Source organism: Notolepis coatsorum (genome assembly GCF_963971535.1).
Source record: "Notolepis coatsorum genome assembly, chromosome: 4".
Lineage (NCBI taxonomy): Eukaryota > Metazoa > Chordata > Actinopteri > Aulopiformes > Paralepididae > Notolepis > Notolepis coatsorum.
This window is the reverse complement of record NC_140168.1, coordinates 92,106,276-92,129,615: the sequence shown is the minus strand read 5'-3', so window position 1 is coordinate 92,129,615 and position 23,340 is coordinate 92,106,276. Positions and strand designations below refer to the sequence as shown.

At 44.7% G+C, this 23,340-nt stretch overlaps 1 protein-coding gene across 1 annotated transcript in view; it reads right to left on the bottom strand.

Moving 5' to 3' along the window:
* Positions 1–23,340, bottom strand: part of dgat1a (diacylglycerol O-acyltransferase 1a) — a gene marked incomplete at both ends in the record, with an annotated part of 129,003 nt that overhangs the window by 82,448 nt on the left and 23,215 nt on the right. Inside the window, 4 exons of the mRNA XM_084312029.1 lie at positions 18,417–18,522; positions 20,200–20,252; positions 21,448–21,533; positions 21,780–21,820. Coding sequence (XP_084168155.1) covers positions 18,417–18,522; positions 20,200–20,252; positions 21,448–21,533; positions 21,780–21,820 — 286 coding nt within the window. The remainder of the gene's footprint in view (positions 1–18,416; positions 18,523–20,199; positions 20,253–21,447; positions 21,534–21,779; positions 21,821–23,340) is intronic.

Genomic DNA, 23,340 nt, shown 5'->3' with positions numbered 1-23,340 from the left:
CATACCGGACCCCGAGGCTGTCCTGCAGCAGTCGAGACCCGTTTGGGATGGACTCTCCAAGGCCCGCTCGCCAAATCTCTCAACCGAAGTACAGCCACTAGATGTCTCCACTCCCGAGTCACAGAGGGAGAAACCGCACTCCTGCAACACGTAGAGCGGCTATGGACCTTGGAACAAATGCCCTTTAAGAACGGAAAGAAAGACATTCGCTCTAAAGATGACATTTACGCCATTCACCTCCTCGAGACAGGGACCAAGAGAGTCCCGGTCAACGGCGTGTTGAGATACGCCACGCCACTCCTGCGGCGAGAAGGAATGCCTACTTTCCACGCCAAGACAGACACCACAGAACGGTACCTGCTGAACACGGAGCGGCGCTTAGCCAAGAACCCCGCCCAAGAGAGTGTATACCGCGCTGAGATTGAGAAGCTCATCACAGCGGGACACGTCACAAAGATGGACATTAAAGAGGCTGACCAGACCACTGAATCGTGGTACGTGCCCCACCACAAGGTCCATCACAACGGTAAAGACCGCATAGTATTTAACTGCAGCTACCAGATCGGATCCCAAAATCTAAATAAAGAGTTACTGCCCGGTCCCACACTCGGCCCCTCCCTACTCGGCGTTCTACTCCGCTTCCGCCAGGAAAAGGTGGCCATCAGCGGGGACATTAAAGGAATGTTCCTGCAGGTGAGATTAGTAGAGGCGGACAAGCCCCTGTTACGGTTCCTATGGAGAGAGAAGCCAGGAGATGAGCACCCAGCCATCTACCAATGGGAAGTCCTCCCCTTCGGAACGACGTGCAGCCCCTGCTGTGCGACATTTGCACTACAGAAACATGTAGCAGAGGACCCAGCAGCGGACGAAGAGGTCCGACACAGCGTAAAGAACAGCTTCTACGTAGACAACTGTCTACAAAGCCTTTCAACCCAGGAAGGAGCCGAGGCTCTCCTGATTAAACTCCACGCCAGGGTTTCCGTTAGAAAAAATTGTTGCCGGTCTCAGGGTCCGGTAGATTTTTATCTACCGGTCAAATGAGAGAAATTCCGGTCAGAGTTTATTGAGCTTAAAAACAACAGGCTATATAAAGAATGACATCCTCAAGGCATGTAGATTTATAATATTTTAACTTAAAGCTAGGCTACTTTTGCGTATACAGTCATTATATTCCAAATAAAATAAGTCCAGAGACTCCGTGCTGCTGCCGACTTTAAATCAAATAGACCTGTGTCTGTGGGCAGTCGGCCCGACATTAATAAACAGCAGTCTGTTATAATCACATTTATGAGCTAACGAATTCCGTTATATTGGACATTTGTATTAATTATATCAAGCGAAGAACTGAGAAATTTGGCAGAGAGACGGCAACATTATCGTGGGTTTGCGTGATGTATATCTCCACCTAGTCCCAACGACTTGGTGCTGGTCATAATGTCCGGTGAAAACAACTCCCTCCAAGCACAACTTGACCACCCGAACCGTACCAAAACAGGCCAAAATTAAATAGCCCATGCGACGAACGATTCATTACATTCGTTTCATCGTTGGTCCACCAAGCAGCCGGTCCAACAATATCAGCGCGAGCGCCGCAGTTAGTTTGCAAGAAGCATCCAGCTGCAGACCCGCAGAGCAGCTTTCCAGGTCTGGGGACCGCACTGTGCCAGCAAAGCTGGTGGGTTCTGTGGGTCTGCAGCTGCATGCCTTCCGCAAATCCAGCAGCAAGCTCTCGCTGAGCGAAGCAACGACAACAAACGCAATGATTGTTTCGTTCATCGCATAGGCCACCCAACTCCAGCCCATCCAAATACAATTCAAATAATCAAACTGTGCCCAGAGGGAACTATTTTCACCGGACACTATGACCGGAGAGATTAAATTTGTCGGACTTCAACAGATTTTGCCAGTCAAATACCGGTAATTACCGGCTAACGGAAACGCTGCTCCACGCCTCATTGATCAAAGGCGGCTTTGATCTCAGGCAGTGGGCCAGCAGCGATCCGCAAGTACTGCGCAGCCTCTCCTCCGAGGACAAGGCAGCCAGCAGCGAGACCTGGATGGCTACAATCCCGGGAGAAGCCCAGGAGACGACCCTGGGATTGGTGTGGCGATTCAAAACAGATTCGCTTCACTACAGACACAAGCCCCTGACTACGGAGCAGGGAAGGCCGGCGGCGGCGCCGACCACCAGACGGAGTGTGTACACAACACTCACCCGACAATATGACCCGCTAGGATGTATTCTACCGTACACCACCAGGGCAAAAATGATTGTACGAGCATTGTGGGACAAGGACCAGGGCTGGGACGACCCCATTCCCGCACACCTTGCATCCACCTGGAGAGAGTGGGAGATGGAGCTCCACTCACTCCCAGGCGTTAATATGCGCCGAAGCTACTTCCCACCCACGGTGAGGCCAGAGACATGTAAAACGGACTTACACGTCTTCAGTGACGCCTCAGAGGTCGCATACGGATCAGTAGCCTACTTGCGGGCCCAAGACCAGGGGGGAGAGATCTACACAGCATTTGTCCTCGCCCGCTCGAGAATAGCCCCACGCAAGCAACAATCTATCCCACGTCTAGAGCTCTGCGCAGCCCTAGCCGGAGCGCACCTAGCCACGCTCATCCAACGTGAGCTCACCATACCGGTGTCTAGAACAATCCTGTGGTCAGATTCCACGACGGTACTCGCCTGGATCAAATCGGACTCATGCAAGTACAAAGTCTTCGTGGGAGTCAGAGTCACCGAGATTTTGATAGTTTATCAGTGAGCTGGATACAATCCTACCACGAGAGGAGGCGGCATTGCCTTCATGATAAACAAGGAGTGGTGCGATTTAGGCAACACAAAGGAACTGTCTAACCACTGCTCCCCAGACCTGGAGTTTATCACGATAAAATGTCGACCCTTCTTCCTCCCAAGAGAGTTAACGTCCATCATCCTCATCGGAGTGTACATTCCACCACACGCGAACACTGGGGTCGCACTTTCAAAACTTCACGACGAGGTAAACAAACTCCAGGCAGCTAATGTTGACGCTGCCATTTTGGTCTTGGGGGATTTCAACAGCGCGCGTCTTAAAAAGGTGCTGCCGAATTTCTATCAGCATGTGACCTGTCCCACCAGAGGCGAGAACATATTAGACCATGTATACTCGCAATTTAAGAATGGGTACAAGTCACAGGCTCTTAGTCCATTCGGTAAAAGCGATCACGCCGCCATCTTTCTTTTGCCAAAGTACAGACAAAGTCTCAAGCGAACGCCGGTGGTCTCGCGAGAGGTTAAGCGTTGGGCCGTGACGTCAGTGGAGTCACTCCAAGCAGTGCTGGGAAGCACAGAATGGAGTGTATTCCGTGATAACACAGCCAATATTAACGAATACACCGAAACGGTGATTGACTATGTCTGTACTCAGGTAGAAGTAATAATCCCCACCACCAAAATTAATATCTACCCAAATCAAAAGCCCTGGGTAGACAAATCCGTCCGTGAGGCTCTGAAAGTGCGCACATCAGCATACAACACCGGGCTGGTGACAGGCAACATGGAAGAACACAAGATGGCAAGATACAACGTCAGGAGAGCAGTAATAGAGGCAAAACGGCGTTACAGGGATAAAGTTGAACTTCAGTTTGAACAGGCTGACTCTAGAGGCATGTGGCAGGGCCTCAGAACAATGACAGACTACAAAGGAACCCCCCTCAAACTGAACAGTGACATCTCCTTAGCAAATGATCTCAACTCCTTCTATGCGAGGTTTGAGGCTGTGAATAACAACACCAGCCTACAAACCACAGCAATGGGGGGGGGGGGGTCTGCTGATGGAGACTCAGTGTTCAGGGTAACAGAGCATGAGGTGAGACGGATCTTTAAAAAAGTGGATATCAGGAAGGCAGCAGGACCGGACGGCATCCCCGGCCGCGTCCTAAAAGTCTGTGCCGACCAACTGGCCCCGGTATTCACTGACATCTTCAACCTGTCCTTGGAACAGGCCGTCATCCCCACCTGTCTGAAGAAGTCCACCATCATCCCTGTACCCAAAAAATCTACGCCCGCTTGCCTCAACGACTACCGCCCTGTAGCCCTCACCTCCATAGCCATGAAGTGCTTTGAGAAGCTAGTGAAGGGCTACATCTGTTCCTCCCTCCCCATCAACCTGGACCCTCTGCAATTTGCATATCGCCCCAACAGGTCCACGGAGGACGCCATAGCCCATGTGCTGCACACAGCAGCATCACATCTGGACAAGAGGCAGGGGAACTATGTGAGAATGCTGTTCATCGACTACAGCTCAGCATTCAATACCATAGTCCCCTCCAAACTCATAGCCAAGCTCAGGGACCTGGGCTTGAACTATGACCTGTGCCAGTGGGTCCTGGACTTCCTGACGGGCAGACCCCAGGTGGTAAGAGCCGGCAACTGCACCTCCTCATCCATCACGCTCAACATAGGGGCCCCCCAGGGCTGTGTTCTGAGCCCCCTCCTCTACTCCCTGTACACACATGACTGCGTAGCACAGCGGAACAACAACACCATCATCAAATTTGCTGATGACACAGTAGTGGTGGGCCTGATCTCTGCCAACGACGAAAGGGCCTACCTGGAAGAGGTAGAGAACCTGTCACAGTGGTGTCAGGAGAACTGCCTCTCCCTGAACGTCAGCAAAACAAAAGAGATGATTGTGGACTTCAGGAGGTCGGGGGTCAAGGACTACAGCCCCCTCAGCATCGACGGGGCACCAGTTGAGAGAGTGAACAGTTTCAAGTACCTCGGAGCCCACATATCCGAGGACTTGACATGGACCACACACATTGACAGTGTTGTGAAGAAGGCACGACAACGCCTCTACTTCCTCAGGCGCCTAAGGAAGTTCCAAGTCAGTCAGAAGATCCTTAGGAACTTCTACTCATGTACAATAGAGAGCATCCTGACCGGCAACATCACCTCCTGGTTTGGGAATAGCACTGCACAAGACCGTAGCAGACTACAAAGAGTGACACGTTCAGCCGAACGCACAATTAGAGGGGGGCTTCCCACCCTCCAGAACATTTACAACAAGCGGTGCAAGGGGAAGGCTAAGAGAATTATTAAGGACTCGAGCCACCCGAACAACTGCCTCTTTGAACTGCTGCCGTCAGGCAAGCGATACCGGAGTCTTATGGCGAGCACAGAAAGACTCAGAAGGAGCTTCTATCCCCAGGCCATCAGGCTGCTAAACGAACAATAATCGCTAAACGAACAATAATCACTATGCAACAACCATCAAATGCACACAGCACACACACCCACACGCACACACTCACTCAAACAAACAACTCACTGCAGCACCCACTCTCCACACTTTAGATCACACAAACACACTTACACTTTATATTTATTGATAAAGGATTTGCACTACAACTCGTACACCTACTGTGAATTGTACCTAAACTGCACCTCGTCCATTTATGCCTTGCACTATATAGTATTGTATATTAGTACACTACACAGTATTGTATATTGTATGGTAACTACGTCTACGAACATTGTACATATGTCTAAACTGAACACTGTGACCTCTTTTTTTTTACTTCTAATTTTTACTATGTTTTTATTTCATACTTATCTTGTCATGCAGTCTCTGGAGCGCAACAGTAAGAAGCATTTTGTACAAAAGTATTCTGTACTTCTGTATGACAACTATTAAAGAAACTTGAAACTTGAAACTACCTGGAGGGGAGGGAACAGATGGTGGAAGTAAACGGTACACTATCCCCCCCCCTCACAGTGAGCTGTGGTGTTCCACAAGGAAGCATACTAGGACCGCTACTATTCCTAATTTATGCAAATGACATGTCGTCAGCTTGTGACTGCAACTTGTTCCTGTTTGCGGACGACTCAGCCCTGCTGGTCTCTGACAAGAACAAGTTACAGGTCGAAAAAGCCCTCAGCTCGGAACTAGGCAAAATCTGCATATGGCTCGCCGACAACAAACTATCATTACACATGGGCAAAACAGAGTCCATTCTCTTCGGTTCAAATAACAAACTCAGCAAGACCGACGGCTTCTCGGTTACAGTGGGTGACAATATTATCACAAGGAAAGATGAAATTACCTACCTGGGTTCCATCCTAGAGGCTAATCTTTCCTGTGACAAAATGGCATCCAATGTAATAAAAAAAGTCAACCAACGAACGCGATTCTTGTACCGGATCTCCTCTCTGGTAAACAAGAATACCCTGAAGACTCTAGCAGGAGCACTCATTCAAGGGTACTACGACTATGCTTGCACCTCATGGTACCAAAGCACCTCAAAGGCACTAAAAAACAAATTACAAACATCTCAAAACAAGCTAGTCAGACTACTACTTGACCTGACTCCTAGAACCCACCTCACCCCTGCCCACTTTGACAACCTAGGATGGCTTAGAGTAGACGACAGAGTACAGCAACTTGCAATGGGCCTGGTCTACAAGATACACTACGCGACCAAGGTACCCATGTACATGTCAAAATACTTCCCAAAGGTCAGTGAATACCACGATCACAACACCAGAGGGAGCTCCACAAATCATGTAAAACCCAGATTCGGATCAAACAAGGGACTAAACACGTTTCGCAATTATGCCACATCAATGTGGAACGCCCTGCCTAAAGCTGTAAAGGAATGTGAATCACTACCCACCTTCAAAAACACTCTCAAAAAACACCTACGTGAGACTGCAATTCGAAACTGGCCCCTACAAATGTCCTAACCTAGTTGTACAGTAAATGACCAAGTAAGGCTTTGTCAATATTCAAATGTACAGTGTAAAATGTGTGTGTGTCCCCTTCCCAACCCCCCCCCCCCCCCCCCACCTCCAATGTACAGCCCTCACCCAACCCACCCAACCCCACCCCACCCAACCAACCTCCTCCAATGTACAGTTTCTATGCCAAATGTATATACACTCCTTTTCTGGACACTTTTGTATCACAAACAGTACTGTATTTGCAAATCTGATATGTCATAAATGTATAGATGTAGCAGTACTGTCTATCTGTATGTCATGTATGTCATATATGTTATGATGAATTGAAAATGGGGGACCCTGATGTAAACAAGTCGAAAGTCTTTCTCTGGTCTGCATCCCCTTAACAATTGTATGTATTGAGCTGTACTGTACTGTACCCATTCTGCAATCTGTTAATAAACTTTTCAATCAATCAATCAATCAATCAATTCAAGACTTAACCGAAGAGTTAACCGGAGAAACAGAGTGGCGCTACGTTGATACAAAACAGAACCCAGCTGACGTCATCACCCGGGGGATGCCCCTGGATGACCTCACCCGTCGCAATGTCTACAGTGACGGCCCCGCATTCCTAAGACTCCCGGAAGGACAGTGGCCCATGCCTATCCCGAGGGAAGCAAGTCCAGAGGAGGTGGAAAATAAGAAGTCTGTGTTCTGTGGATTGAGCACCGTAGCCTCCACCGACCCTAACATAGACGATTGCACGTCCATAGAGAGTGCACAACAAAGAACATTCCTGCGGTACCACCCGGAGTGCAAGTCCCCCGCTGATATGTCAGCAGCTAATTACGAGGAAGCAGAATTGCTTCTACTGCAGCGAGCCCAGAGAGACTCGTTCCCCGATGAATTGGCCTGTCTACAGGGAGGAAAGCCCGTCCCATCCGACAGCAGATTAATTCACCTGGCCCCCGAGAGCGATGCTCATACCCTCATCAGAGTGGGTGGTCGCCTACGCAGAGCCCCCAATCTACCGGATGACATTAAATACCCGATCGTATTGAACAGCCGACACAAGGTCACAGAGCTGATTATAAAGAAATACGATGAGGATGTACATCACGCAGGAGCAGAAAGAGTCTTCGCGGAAATCAGACGTCGTTACTGGATCCTACAAGGAAGAGAGGCGGTACGACGCTTCCAGCGAACATGTCTAGACTGCCGCAAGTGGCGCGCGCAGCCCAGCATACCAAGGATGGCTGACCTTCCTCCATGTCGCCTCCGAATCGGTGACAAGCCACTGCCGTGTGTTGGAACCCCCCCCCCTGGAGAGGACGCAAGGTCGCTTCACGTCTCTCCCCCGTGGACCGGAGAGAGCCGGCCCACAAAGAGTCCACCTGCTTTCATCTGTGGTCCAAGGATCGCCGGCGCATTGAACGGCACTACAGTGGGTTCACCTGGGATACCCTTGGCCGGACGAGGCAGCCGGATTCTACCCCCCCCCCCCCCTCCTACTCCTGTCGGCTTACAAGCGACCGGATTAACCCCCTCTAGTGTATCTAGTATATAATCATTAAAGTATCATTGCTGTTATTCCTTAACTATTCCAGGTCGTATATTTACCACCTGCGCCTTCAGAGATTGGACATTCTCTATTGATATACCGACGAATACTCTTTGCCATAAAAGTGCATACTATTTCAATTCATAAATGTAATTAAGTGATTAAGTGCTTGTTCTACACACCATCGCTGTGTAGAAATAAAGACCTGTTTCGACTTCGTACATTTGTGTTGGATCCGTTTCATCTACGTGAGAGTGTTTATGATAATATATTTATGCCGTGTACTGGGTGGCCGAATATTAAGTACAAAGGTAGTGGTAGTAAGTATCATATCTAGTAATACAGTCAGGGAATTGTACCCCTCAGTTACAGTAGGGATGCTCGATATTGGCTTTTTTACAGATACCGATATTCCGATATTGTCCAACTCTTAATTTCCGATACCGATATCAACCGATACCGATATATGCAGGGTTCCCCCCCCCCCCCAAAAACTGAATAATTGCAGGTAACTAATAATTTCACTGGATATATATATAACAAATATTGTTATTGTTTTTTTTTTTTTTTTTTACAGATACAGATATTTTCCGATATCACATTTTACTGCCGATATCGGCCGATAATATCGGTCGGCCGATAATATCGGACATCCCTAATTAATAGCCTATATTCTCAAATGGCATTTAATGGCTATCCGACTCCTCGCTATCCTCGCGGACGGACCAGTATACCTTTATATCATATTCATATCATAGTTTACTCTATCAGCCTACCCAGCATGTAATACGTTCTTTGTTAGAACTCAACTCGTTATTATTTTGCGCATAGATTGCAGAAATATGGGAAAGTTTTGATTTATATTAAAAGGCTTTGACATTGTAAAACTAAATGGAATTCTGTAAGCAGAATACAAGTCATATCACCCACATGATATATGCTCTGTATCCAGAGCATGTATGCTTTTCATTCATTTAAGACACATTTATTGCAAGGGTTTAGTATACACATAAACTCAACAAATAACCTCTGTTCTCGTTGCAATGCGTTTTTTATTCTTTCTTATAGGAAGGGGAAGAACACTATATCGTGGGTGTTCATATGACTTGTATTCTGCTTACATCTTCGGGGTTCCACTTATTACGTTTAACAATGGCAAAGCCTTTAAAATATAATCAAAACGTTCCCGTATTTCTGCAATCTATGCGCAAAATAATAACGAGTTGAGTTACATGGAGCGCAGTGCACCCCGTATATTCCGATAACGCTATATAAACCATGCTGCATTCATTCGCAGAGAAAGACCCATTATTCCAAATGCTATTTATAGGGTTTTGACCATAATTACACTACTGTTGCTATTTTACAATGAACTATAATGAAGTCAAGCACAAGTTCAAATTAATAAGTCCCACACTTTGCTTAGAAATGATCCACTTTTTCTCCCATTTTCTATATTTTCTCCCATCCCAATTTTTGTATCATCCAATTCAACCCTCCCCTGTCACGAACGCTGTTTCTTGCCTCCCACAAGCCGGCTGCAATGTGGACTAAGTCATACATAGCACAAGTCCCCTCCGGTACTTGAGGTAACAGCAGTCACATTTTTTCACCTGCGCAGCTCAATCTCTCAGTGGCGAGGAGTAACGTGTGGGAGGCCCACGCTGCCCCCGACACTTCCTGATTCTACTGCACAGGCGCACAAACCGACCTGTAGGAGTCGCTGTCCACAACGCCCGATCCCCACCAGTGGCGTCGTTAGCCCTGGGCTTCCGGGGCTTTAGCCCCGGATGTTTTTCTCCTAGCCCCGGATCTAAAAAAAAAAAAAAAAAAAAAAAAAAAAAATCATTTTTTTTTTTTTTTACTTTTTTTTTTTTTTTTTTGTCAGCATCCCCATTGTCTGTGCTGAATGTTTGTTAGTGTTTGGTATTTTTTGTTGGTTTTTAGTACTTTTAAACATTTTTAGTAAGTAGTTTTCATTTGATCCTATAATTCTTTCATTCACCGATTTGTGGACTTTTTTTTTAGTGTCCTGAAAGGCGCCTTATAAATCAAATGCATTATTATTATTATTATCATCCAGGAGGGAAAAGACACTTTGGATAGTAGGGACTGCATCTCTGCCTGTCCTGACCAGGAAACACTTTGCAACTGTGATCTCCTCTGGCAATAGTTGGATATTGTAATGTGTGGCGAGGGGTTGCAGCAATTCCACTGAGAGAAACTGGTCTGAGGCTGGATAACATGCCTGTATGCCTCTCATAAATTGTTATCCAACTCATGAGAACCTGCTCTCAAGCTCTTGCAGCATTCTGTCGACGACTGGATAGAACAGTCTCTGTCTCAGCTGATCTCCTGAGCTGAGGTCTGAGCTTGTGCCACAAGATGACTCAACTACATACTCGTCCATCCTTTTCTGCTTCCTCCTTTGGCTGGTAGTATGTTCCTCAATCCAAAGGCCATTACATATGGCCTTTGTCCTGTCATACATGTCCACTGCCATCTCTGATGTGCGATAACCTTTGAGTGTGTCCTGCACTGTGCTTTTAAATAGTACAGATATTGAAGATGTGCACTTTAACGCAGCAGCACCTGGAGCCATCCATACCCATGTCCAGTGTCCTATAATAAGCGTTAATCGAACCTCGGATAGTCCGGTTGGTTTGGGGTGGTGTGAAAGCTCATTCACTCTTGCAAGTGAACCCTGCTGCGGTTCATTTGTGATGTGAATGCAAAGCGGACCAAAGGCAGGAAAAGACCCAAAAATCGAATCTTTTTTTAATGAGAAGACTGAAACATATGTATATAATGAAACACACAATAGTTTTTTTTCGATTGCCTAAGCATGATTTTGAAAACGGGGCCCGGTGTTTCAAAACACACAATTAGCACAACCACACACACAATTATCAGAACACCTCAGATCCTTTGCTAAATTAAACACTTGTCAAAACCATACACTAATTTTGTTACCATATGAAACACACGTTACATAATGACTTAATTCTGTTTGAACCAGTTACACACACTGCTGTGCTTAACCTAAAACACATTTAGCAATTCTACTTCTCAGTGATTAGAGTACTGTAAGTGAAGTACGCAGATAATGTGCAAATATACAATAAATTCACCAAACACTACACAAGACCAATGCTGTAGACTGATGAAAATATAATTTATTTATCTACATATACCCAAATCAATGATGCAGACTGATGAAAAAAATAACATTTTCTCTCCATATAACCAAATCAGTCAACATTTCAACATGGAGAATCACAACAATACATGTCCCAGTTTTCATGCTACTATGTGCATAACACTGTAAGCTCAGCAAATATCAGACAAACATAAAATACTGTATCCAGTACAGGTTAAAATTACAGTAACACAATTATTTTTTTTGAAAAAATGTAAACAGAAAATACTAGACATTATCTCTTTGCCTAGCTGGACCTGGCAAGATAATTTTTTGTTGTGATTCTCCATGTTGACTGATTTGGGAAAATGGGAGAAAATGTATATTTTCATCAGTCTGCATCATTGGTTGTCTTGTGTAGTGTTTGGTGAATGTATTGTATATTTTCATGTTCTCTGTGTACAGTACTTCACTCTCCTTCCATTTTGGTTGAAGACAGGTGAACTCACCTGCTGCATTTTTATAGTGCTTAAACCTGATTGTGTATCTACAATTAACTGTGTTTTTATTTTGTTATTGGTGTATATGTGTATGTATGTACAGTATATGTATATATATTATATGTATATATATATGTGTATATATGTATATTTGTACTCCTGTTGGGGCTTCTTGGACCAGATCAATGTTTTATCTGGCTAAATAAATAAGAAACTGATGATTTGGTCCTGTTAACTTTGAATTTTCTAGGGACTGCCCATATCCCTCTCATGGACCTGGACCTCACTTTGAGAACCTCTAATGATTCTAGTTATTCAGTATTCATCTCTAATTAATCTAAAATTGCGTATTTCTGTGCTTAAAAAAAAAAAAAAAAAAAAAAAAAAAGGGGGGGGGGGGGTGACCCCCCCCCTCCACCCCCCTGGGCTGAAGCCCCCAATGTTTTCTAACCCTAAAAACGCCCCTGATCCCCACCCATCAGTTTCCCACCCCCTAATACGGCCAATGTGTATTAGTATGAACGACCAGCTAAACTGAAAGCAATGTGGAGCGCTGGGATCGAACAGGCGATCCCAGCGTCTCCGCATTCGTGGCGAGCGCCTTGCCCACTACGCCCCTGATTTTATTTAGATTATAGTGAAGGAGACGAGTTATTATTAATTAATTATTAATTAATTTTTAATTTAATAATAATAATAATAACTTGAGAATAATAATACCGTACTTTTCGCACTATAAGCCGCACCTGACTATAAGCCGCAGCAGCTAAATTGAATGATGTGTACATATATAAGCCGCACTGGACTATAAGCCGCAGGTGTTTTAATGTTTAATTACCATATGTAATTAGCATTGGGACACAATACTGTCGGACAAATAACAAGAATTAACTCATTTACAAGTTGTATTAAGTTTAGCAAATAAGGGAACAGATAAATAACATTTCAATGGAGTCAAAAAAGCAATATTTAGATTTTTACATTTTCGGGTTTGGTCACGTCGAGTCACATATAAGCCGCACCGTTATATAAGCCGCAGGGTCGAAAAATGGGGGGAAAAGCCGCGACTTATAGTCCGAAAAGTACGGTAATCATGACATTGCATTACTGCTGACCAGCACCTATATCAGAAATAAATGTTTACTGTATTGATCATCATCTCAGAAGCAAGCATTTGAAATGTCAGTGCTATAGCCTTATTTCTAAATCAGCGTTGCGAAGGCTATTGGCATTATATTTCTCGAACAAGTTAGATACTGTTCATAACTCATAAGATCTATTTTCTTTAGTATTCCGTTCATTTTGTATTTCGTTTACTTCGTAATGTATAGAGGAGTGCAAAAGAATATAATCTTTATTGTCATTGTTGGTCCAACGAAATTGAGTTTAGAGCATCACCACATACAAACATACTGAATATTATAGCATGTATAAATAATAACATCAATAATATTATATCAATGTCCCAAGTGCAATAGTGCTAGTGCAAATGAATAGTATGACAGTCCAGTTGAGTTAATGGATGGAGTGATTTCTTGATTTCCAATTTATTTTCTTTTTTTGGACAGCGCGCTAAACTTGACAGCACGCTATTTCGACACACATTTCTGCCAAGAGCGCTGTCAGCGGGGCAGAGTGCGGACTGCTCGCAAGCTACACACATTGGGCGTGTCTGCGCATGGTATCTCATCGAGCAATGTGCTTTGTGGATACCTCGCAGACGCAGAGCAGGCTCCGTGAATGCAATTTGCTTCGCGCAATCCATTCTCTGTGGATTCCGCCCCGAGTGTGAGACCGAGTGGTCAGCAAACTCCAAACAAGCTAGCTTTCTCTGTAATCTGAGTCCACACCAGTGCTGCCTGATCTCAGACTGCTTCATGCTAAGCAGAACCCTCCTTGCAGAGTTTCTGTGCAGTTCGACACTCTCTTCCTGCGGTGTTGTGATGTTGGCCTTCACAACCACACAGGGGTCTGTGATAAGTTCATCAGAGACAGGGACTTCAGTCTGTGTGTTGGGTCTTGTCCATTTCAGCTGAACTCCAGTCTGGTTGCGATCTTGAGATCTTGCCAGTCAGACCAGACCTCGAAGCCCTTGGCCCAAGAGTCCAGTTTCCCAGAGTCTTTCTTCCTGAAGCAGAGGAAGTTATTCTGGTCTGCGGTGGCCAGGGGGATCTTCCTTCTGTGTAGATCCAGCAGGAGAGAGGACCTGGCCATTTCTCTGACGGTGACATCATCATTGTTAAGCATGTGGAGCAGGTGGGCTAGCCTGGTGGCTATGTAGGTCCACTCGACATTGGGGACTCCCAGCCCTCCCTCTCCACATGGGAGAAAGATCATGCCCCGTGTGGAGTGTGTGTTGAGGCCTACCCACTTACTGACCAGCTGAACAGTTTTGTTTGTCATTTCTCTCAGTGCCTTGAGAGGGATGTGTACATTGGCAAAAAGGTGTTGGATTTTAGCCAGAGCCACCTCTCTCACAGCCTGGAACTTCATGATGACGGGGAGGGGGGACAGGTCAATCAGGTGTAGACGATGGAGAAACTCTGTAGTGAGCTCCTCGACCTGCTCCGACCACTCTCCAACGATGTTAAACCTGTGGCCAAGGTATGGGTAGGTCTCATTACGGGAATACACCTTGATGGGTTGGCCCATTACAAGAAAGGAGGGGGGCTTGTCGTTCTTGGCCTTATACCAGCGGTTGCCTCCACTGCGGCGCTCATGGAGTACGGCGCACTTGGCTTGCTTCACCTCCAGCCCTGACCACTGGAGGAACTCATCAGTGCGTGCCAGCATGTTAATGATGACATCTTCCTGTCGTGATGACACCTGCTCGTCCGCGTATCCCTGAACAGGATTTGGGGATCGGACATGCAGAGGAGCGCACTGGTAAATCCACTTCATCCACTGGTTGAGTGCTAGGATGAAGTTCACGGCACTCCAGGGACAGCCAGTTTGTATTCCCACCTTCAGTGCAATCGGCTCTGTGAGCTGCTGCCCACAGATAACTTGGATAAATGAACCTTGGTATACACTGGATACAATATTCACAAAAGGCTGAGGCAGGTGTATTTCCTCTAATGTTTTTAACATCACCTCATGGGAGAGTGTACCAAATAAGTCCAAAAACACTGTGTAGAATTTGGATGATTCATGTTTGAAATCGTCGATTCCGGTTTTTAAGCAAAACACTTGTTCGTTCATTCCCCGTCTATTGATATAAGCTTTCTGATGGGGGGAGAGAATCCCTGTGTCCACCAGCCAGGGTAAGATGCGGGTGAGTAGGCACTTCATAAAAACGTTATATATAGTGGGCAATAGTGAAATGTCACGCCAAGTGGAAGGATCATCTGGGATATTTTCCTTTTTTGGTATTCTATGGATGAGGGCCCCTTTCCATGAATCAGGCACCTTCTCATTGATCAGGCAGGCATTGAAGATATGTGTGAGTGTCTGTGTTGACGTGGGCCTGGTAGCTCTCAACGTCTCATAGATGACCGCATCAGATCCGCTAGCCTTGTTATTGGGAAGAGAAGTCAGAACTGCATCCACCTCTACTGTTGTAAAATCATGGGTATCTGGGAAATAGCCTGGCTCTATTTTGTCAATGAAATTGTACCAAGGGGGCGTGGCCAGGGGAGTGGCAGCGCTTGGTGCAGTTTGACATTTGGCTTTATAGTAGTTATACACATTGGTTGTATCACTAACAGTGGGGGGGGGGGGTTTGGGAAAACAGCTATTATTCAAAATTATATTGATTGCCTTTGATTTGCGGTGTTGCCAGAGGTATGCCAGCTTGGTCCTGGAAACTTTTCTTTTCTGCCGATGTGTCTCTGTCCCAGAGGCGCGCAACGCTGGTTGTATTGTCTCACGGATGAAGCAAAGCTGCGTTTCTATCCAATGTGTGAGAGAATCAGGTGTTAGGTCTACTGGGAAATCGGCAGAGAGAGGGAATTTCTTCAGGATTCTAGCGACATATTTTAGAAGCTGGAATCCGTACGGATGCGTCGCAGAGAATATTCCATTATTAAAAAAATAGAGTACGGCTCAATACACACAATTGTTAAGGGGATGCAGACCAGAGAAAGACGTTTGTCTTGTTTACATCAGGGTCCCCCATTTTCATTTCATAATGACATTTATGACATACACAACATACATGACATACTATGGTATATAGTACTGTTACATTTGTGACATATACGATATGCAAATACAGTATTGTTACCCAGAATCCTAACAGATAATATATACATATGATGGGGAGACTGTACATTAGGAGGGGGTGGGTTTGGACATTATAGCCCGTTACGAGAGACACCACCCCCCCCCCCCCCCGGCCAGGGACTCGCCGGGTCTCTCAAGCCATTTCTCCTGGGTTGTAAAGCTTAATAAACCTTGTAAACTATACGTCTACTTTTTGTCCGAGTACATCCTTACTCATATTGTATTCACCCACAGTAGTCATGTGAGATTCAGTGGTGGTTGGAACACTGAACCTTACTCATTACTGTCACATAGGACGCTTTCACACCGGCAGGGCTCCGGTTCAAGCTCCGGCTCAGTTCTGGAGCCTCTGAACTAGGGCTGCAACGATTAGTCGACATAATCGACAACGTCAATCATAAAAAAAATCGTCGACAGGGAATTTTTGCGTCGATGCGTCGTATAAAGAAATCAGAGACGCAAATGTTCATTTGTAACTGCAATGCACTACAGGAAGTGCTGGGGGCAGTATCGTTTCCATTGTCTGACTGCATTCTGTAGTAACGGCCCGGGTAAGAAGAAAGAATGCACCCCGGAGCTTCGGAACATGGGTACGTTTTAGATAGTTAGCCATAGTATTGTATTTTTTACGTTAGCTTACATGTTGGAAAACAGAACGACTCATGGATATGGATAATGCTTGCTAAGCGAACTCTATTGCTGGGGCTTATAGAGGCTGCGGTATGTTCTATGTTGTATGTAACATTAAACAGCGCCAAGCTACAGCGTTGCTGCACGCTATTTCAGTTATACCGAGGATGCGGTATGTTGTATGTAACGTAACGTTAGCTAAACAACAGCGCCAAGCTTACAGCGTTGCTGCTTTTATATACACATATACTCAATGTGGCAGTGTGTGTCACAATCTTACTTAGCTAGTCAGTCTCCAAAAACACGACAGTCTGTGCTAATGTGAGCTGTCTGTAGCCTAGCGAGCCAAGTTCCAACTAGCTTTCCCATGGTTTAACGTTAATGGCATTATGCAGTACATCATCTAAAATAAAGTTTCACACATAAACACACACTCCTCACACACAAACAAAAGACCTAGAAGTCTGTCTGATCTGTCATCCTCCTCTCCTCTCCCCCTACAGCTGTTCCAAGTCACCCTCCTGGACCAAGTTACATCCCCATCAGCCGCGGTGCTGGGGGCAGATGCTGCTACTTATTTTCTTTCTTTGTTTACATTTAAACACTTGCATTTTAATTTGTAGTATTTTATTTATTTATTTTGTTATGATTGATTGTTGTATTGTATTTATGTTATTCAAATACATTTTGATTTAAGCAAGTGGCTTAAGATCCAAATTCAAATGTTTCATGAGTCATTATTTTAATTTGCTATGGGATCATGTTATGTTAACTGTTAAGGCAGAGGGACTGGACAACAGGGTGACATTCACAGGTGTGCAGACTTGAGCATGTTAAGATCCAAATTCAAATGTTTCATGAGTCATTATTTAAATTTGCTATGGGATCATGTTATGTTAAGTTAACTGTTAAGGCAGAGGGACTGGACAACAGGGTGACATTCACAGGTGTGCAGACTTGAGCATGTGAGGTAAAACATGCACTGGAGCCCGGAAAAGGAGCCGAACCCACAGGAAACAGAGATGGAGGGTGTGACAAAAATAATCGTTAGATTAGTCGACTAATCGAAAAAATAATCGACAGATTAGTAGACTACCAAAATAAGCGTTAGTTGCAGCCCTACTCAGCACCCAATCTGCGTGTAACGTTAGTCACTAACATGAAGAATAGAGAGCTGCAAACGGAAATAAACACCCAGTCCTTGAGAGAACGGTTTCCTGGTTTATTGTCACCAATCACCACCTTACAGAGGGAATTACCCCGAAGTCCGGCTAGTTATAACAAGCACGTTACATGACCAGCACTTCGGCCCTAGAGTGTACTCCCCTGTACTCTACTACGGTTCAGATTAATACAGGAAAAGGTATACATTGGGGGCTCAAGTCCGGGATATGAAAATAAATCCTGATTTCATCTGTGAGTTGTAAACTGTATGGAAACGGGAAGTTAGCTCATGCTACTGGAAAACGGACGCCTCGTCATTAAATGAAGTTAAAAATGATGACGCCCCTTTTATTTTACCCGCGGTTGTCGTGGTTGTCTGTTCTACACCCGCGGGTGACTTGACACACCCACATTGCGGTGATGCGGTTATCGCGACAGCCCTAGTGTCCACTATAGATGTGTGTGTGCACGTGTTCACACCTGGTGTCATGGAGCTGAGAGTGAGGACAGTGAGTGCAGGGGAAATCAACATGGCCACCAGGTAAAAAATATGAAGAACCAATCCTGTGTTTTCTGAGATTGTCCCCTAGAGAGAGAGAGAGAGAGAGAGAGGGGGGGGGGGGGGGGGGGGGGGAGAAAATTACACACACACACAAACACGCATGCATGCAGAGGGAGAATGACTTAATGGTTTTAGAATATTTCTAAATCACTGTGGATCAGTGATGCCGGTAACGCGTTACTAAGTAACGCGTTATTGTAATCAGATTACTTTCCCCCGAAAATGGTAATCTAACGCGTTAATCTTTAAAAGCCAGTAATCTGATTGCAGTTACTTGTCCAAGTGGCTGTGCGTTACTATTTCGTTACTATCTCATCATAAATTCATAATGCAGGCGGAATGCAGTATTTTATTTCGTTTTCGACAGTCAAAAATACATTTTGAGCTGTTTTTCTTTTGGGAGTGACGTAGTGTGGCAGTGAAAGGGTTACACAAGAATGTGTCCCGCGGCGTGACTGGACACTGTCTGTGAGTGACTCTGCTTTGGTACAATCACATTCCCCATCCACAGTCTGCGAATCAGAGGCAGAGTAGGGCGGGTCTTCACAGCACGTCATGTGACATATGCGCCAATCGTGTGACAGCAGGGCTCCGTCGTCTGAGAATTCCACCCCAAAACGCTTGGCAAAATTAAAAGTGAGTTTCTGTTCAGACTTCCATCCCAAAAACGCTTGTCTAAACGGGGCCTCAGTCACTACTTCACGTTCATATGCGGAGGAAACAAAATACTGTCTACCGCTAAAAACAGCACATCCAATTGCATTGAAAGCATCTGGAATCACAACACTAGCCGACGCTTCGACTAGGTACAGGAGGACTCGGAGGCCAGCCAAACAGCAAAAGAGAGAGATTGTTTCTTTCCCTTTTGATTCATGTATATTTGATGGTGGAAGAGCAAAAGCTCTTATTTGCCAGATTTACAGTTAATTTACATGTTAAAGAGAGACTGATTGTATGTTTATAGAGAGACATTTATAAAAACAATTTAATAGTTACAGTTGATATAATTGAATAGTTCAGCCTGCATTTGTTAGATGTGAATGGATACACTGGTTTTGTAAAACCACTGGCTGGCTGCTCTAATGCTGTGAGCATCATAGACTGTTGCTTTACCATACTTGATGGTACAGAAGCTGAAGCACTAGTTTAACAATTTACGTTATGTGCAGAGAAACAAGTTAAAAACAATTTATGCACTTTCAATAAAGCGTTTAAAAAAAACGGTTGGGGGAACGACGACGACTTCGTAACCTAGTTACTTTCAAAGTAACTAAGTTACTCTGATAATCAAGTAATCAGTAAAGTAACTTGGATTACTTTTTAAAGGAGTAATCAGTAATCAGTAATCGGATTACTTTTACAAGTAATCTGTGGCATCACTGCTGTGGATGTAATCATTGTATTATGTGATCATTTTGAATATGTGGATGGAATCAAGTAAGCCCGGCAATATTGCTTAGCTCAAGTGACAAATTACATGAAGTGATTAACCCTTTCACTACCGCACTACCAAAGGGTTAACCCTTTTACTGCGACAATACAGAATGTTAACCCTTTCACTGCCACACGGCAGAAGGTTAACCCTTTACTATCACACTACAGACGGTTAACCGTCTGTAGTGTGATAGTAAAGGGTTAACCTTCTGTCGTGTGGGAGTGAAAGGGTTAAGCTGAAGTTTCCCCCCGGGAGTCCAAACTCACCAGCGCCAGTCTCCTCTCTGTGTGCAGGGCTGCTACAATGAACACATTGGAGGCTGCAACACAGCAGAGATTCATCATCATCATCAACACATTACAGAATGGCTAGGTTTGCTCTCCACAATACCCGTTCCCTAGTAGGGCTGGGTTAAAAAAAATCTATTTCCCGATTCTGAACCGATCTTCAATTGAATTAGCGATTCATAAAATCCCAAGATCGATCTTAAAACAAACAAAAAATGTATAATAAAAATGCGTTGTAGACCAGGGGTCGCAATTAAGTTTGGCCTCGGGATAGGCATTTTCCATTGGTTCTCCCAGCCCACGTGACCATTTCCATTGGCTATAGTGACAGACAGAGATAATGATCGTGGAAATACAACAAATCTACGAAACCACTTATTGAGACATCACCCAGACGTGACGTATGTAAAAGCCAATGTTCCAATAAAAAGTCCATTCATGTAACTGCTTGAGAGTCAATTCTTAATGTAAACATTGATATTTTTAACAATGCAACATGTTAGAGGGTTCCTTGAACCATTGAAATTGTATAGCATTGAATCGAATTGAATCGGAAATCGAATCTATTCGGGACCTTGTGAATCGGAATCCAATTTAAATCGGAAATCGAATCGATTCGGGAAATCAGTGGCGATACCCAGCCCTACTGGTGTCCCCTCAACAATAAGTTACACTACATGAACATCATTTTCAGGCCCTTCTGTGTGGAGTTTGCATGTTCTCCCCGTGCTCGCAAGGGTTTCCCCTCCCGATGAGATAAACCCAATCGGAAAACATGCACAACAGATCGCTAACGCCGTCGCGTCCCTGATGAAGACGGACAGGAGCCACTTGGATTGGTCCCCGGTCGTGGCGCTCGCCGCAGCCCTCGTCTGCTCCCGGCTGCCCTTTGGGGGGGGGGGGGAAGGACGACGGGATGGGAGGTGCAGAGAACATTTCATTCAGCGACTCAGTGCATGTGTGTGTGTGTTCCTGTGGGTCGCCCATCGCATGTGTGTTAAATCTGCATGACAAATAAAGACTTCTTCTTCTTCTACTTCATTTGAGTGCATTCAGTACATATACATGATTTGCATTCAGTACATATACATGATTTGCATGTATATTTGTTTTATATTGTGGAAGAATAACCCAGCTAGCAGCTGAAAGACATGCTGAATAAACCCAGTCAGTTGTTGCTCTGCATGCAGCCTGATGTACAGAGAGAGTGATAGAAATGTTTCACACCGATGATCAGGCAGGCTGCTGGCCAGCTGTAGGGGTCCTTCAGAAACAAAGACACCACCTGGATAGGATCTACCAGTATACCATATCTAGACAGGAGGAGGAGAAGAGGGGAAAGGTGAGAGGCGAGGAGAGAAGAGGTGAAGATGAGAGAATAAGAGGGGAGGAGAGAGAGGAGATGATGTCAAGAGAACACCAATGAATTTCATTAGAATTTGCCTCAGAATTTGCCTCAGTATGTGTCTGTCTGTCTGTGTGTATGTGTATGTGTATGTGTATGTGTGTGTGTGTGTGTGTGTGTGTGTGTGTGTGTGTGACTGTGTGTGTACACTCACTTTATCAGGTTCTCTAAGAAGAGGCGTGCGTTACTCAGCACCTGTACCAGAAGATAATTGGTCAGCAGAAAACTAACCAACACAAATTTTCTTTTAAGTCCAACTTGACTCTTTATGGTTTATGTAATGTCTTGTTATCTCATCTCCTGCTGGCAGTATCGCTAAAAAGGTGGGGTTTTTTTTATTCTAAAGTTGATTGTCTGAAACTTTGATACAAGGCCTGACAGACAGCTAAACATGAGTTTAAATGGATTGATACAAGGCCTGACAGACAGCTAAACATGAGTTTAAATGGATTGATACAAGGCCTGACAGACAGCTAAACATGAGTTTAAAATTTAAATGGATTGATACAAGGCCTGACAGTATAGAACAAAATATGATTATATCAGAAGTTTAGAGAATACATAAAAAATTCAAGCTTTAAAGGGAACATATTATGTATATTTTATATATATTTGTCTGGCTTTAAACTCAGCAGGGAGTGATTTAGAAAAAGAGCCTCGACACCAAAATAGTGAGAATGTTTACATACATTCTCAAGTAAAATTCTTACTTCAATACGCGAGTTGTCTGACGTTTTTGTGACCAAATTAAATACAATTGTAATCATATCATAATATTATAATATTTTCAAGCCTCTCTTCCTTCCTTTGTATTGAACAGTGTTTTTATATTAATTATTTCCTTCCCTGCCTGCAACCCCAGACACAAGAGTTAAAAACTGTTTACATGTCAAAGTTCTGAACAGCATAATTAGTAGGGCTGGGTTAAAAAAAAAAAATTCCCGATTCTGAATCGATCTTCATTTGAATTATCGATTAACATTTACACGGCTTTCGCGCGCCAACCGCTAAGGGCCAAAAAACGTATATACACTATACGTTTTTGGATCGTTTTTAATATTCGATTCAATGTCACGGACCTGTATGTTGCCATTAAAAGGCATACTGGGACCCAGAGGGTGCAGTACCGGCCAGATACTGCTAGGCGGCAGTATCGAGAGTGCATTAAACCCTGTTCCAGACCGGGTGTTACGTTTAAACCGATCCGGGTGCAGTTTTTTAGTACAGGGAAGCCTAGGGCTTAACTCGATCGCATTGAACCGTTTTCGGGACACTCGATGCATGTGTTGTGCCGTATTATGTCGTGGACCAGATGGACATCAGATGGACCAGATGGCGATCAAACAATTGGAATATTCTTTTTGGAATACCTTGTGATAATAATTGGCAATCAAAGCATCAGAAACGACCCCCCCACCCCCCTTTCATGCATTCATGATGAAACATAATACCTATTATATACATTTGATTTGGAAATAGCATGTCCAGGGATGAAACGCCAATGCTTTTAGTAGAATTCAGGTAGCGCCCTATAACTCCGTTTCCCAGGAATTCCCCCGGATCACCCCGAAACTATACTTATATTCACCACGGGATAACGCACGAACGTATACATGAAAAAATTTATTCCTTTTTTGCATCTTGGACAGAAGATAGTTACTAGGGGTGGGGGGGGAATCGATACGTAGTAGTATCGCGATACTTTGCGTGGCGAT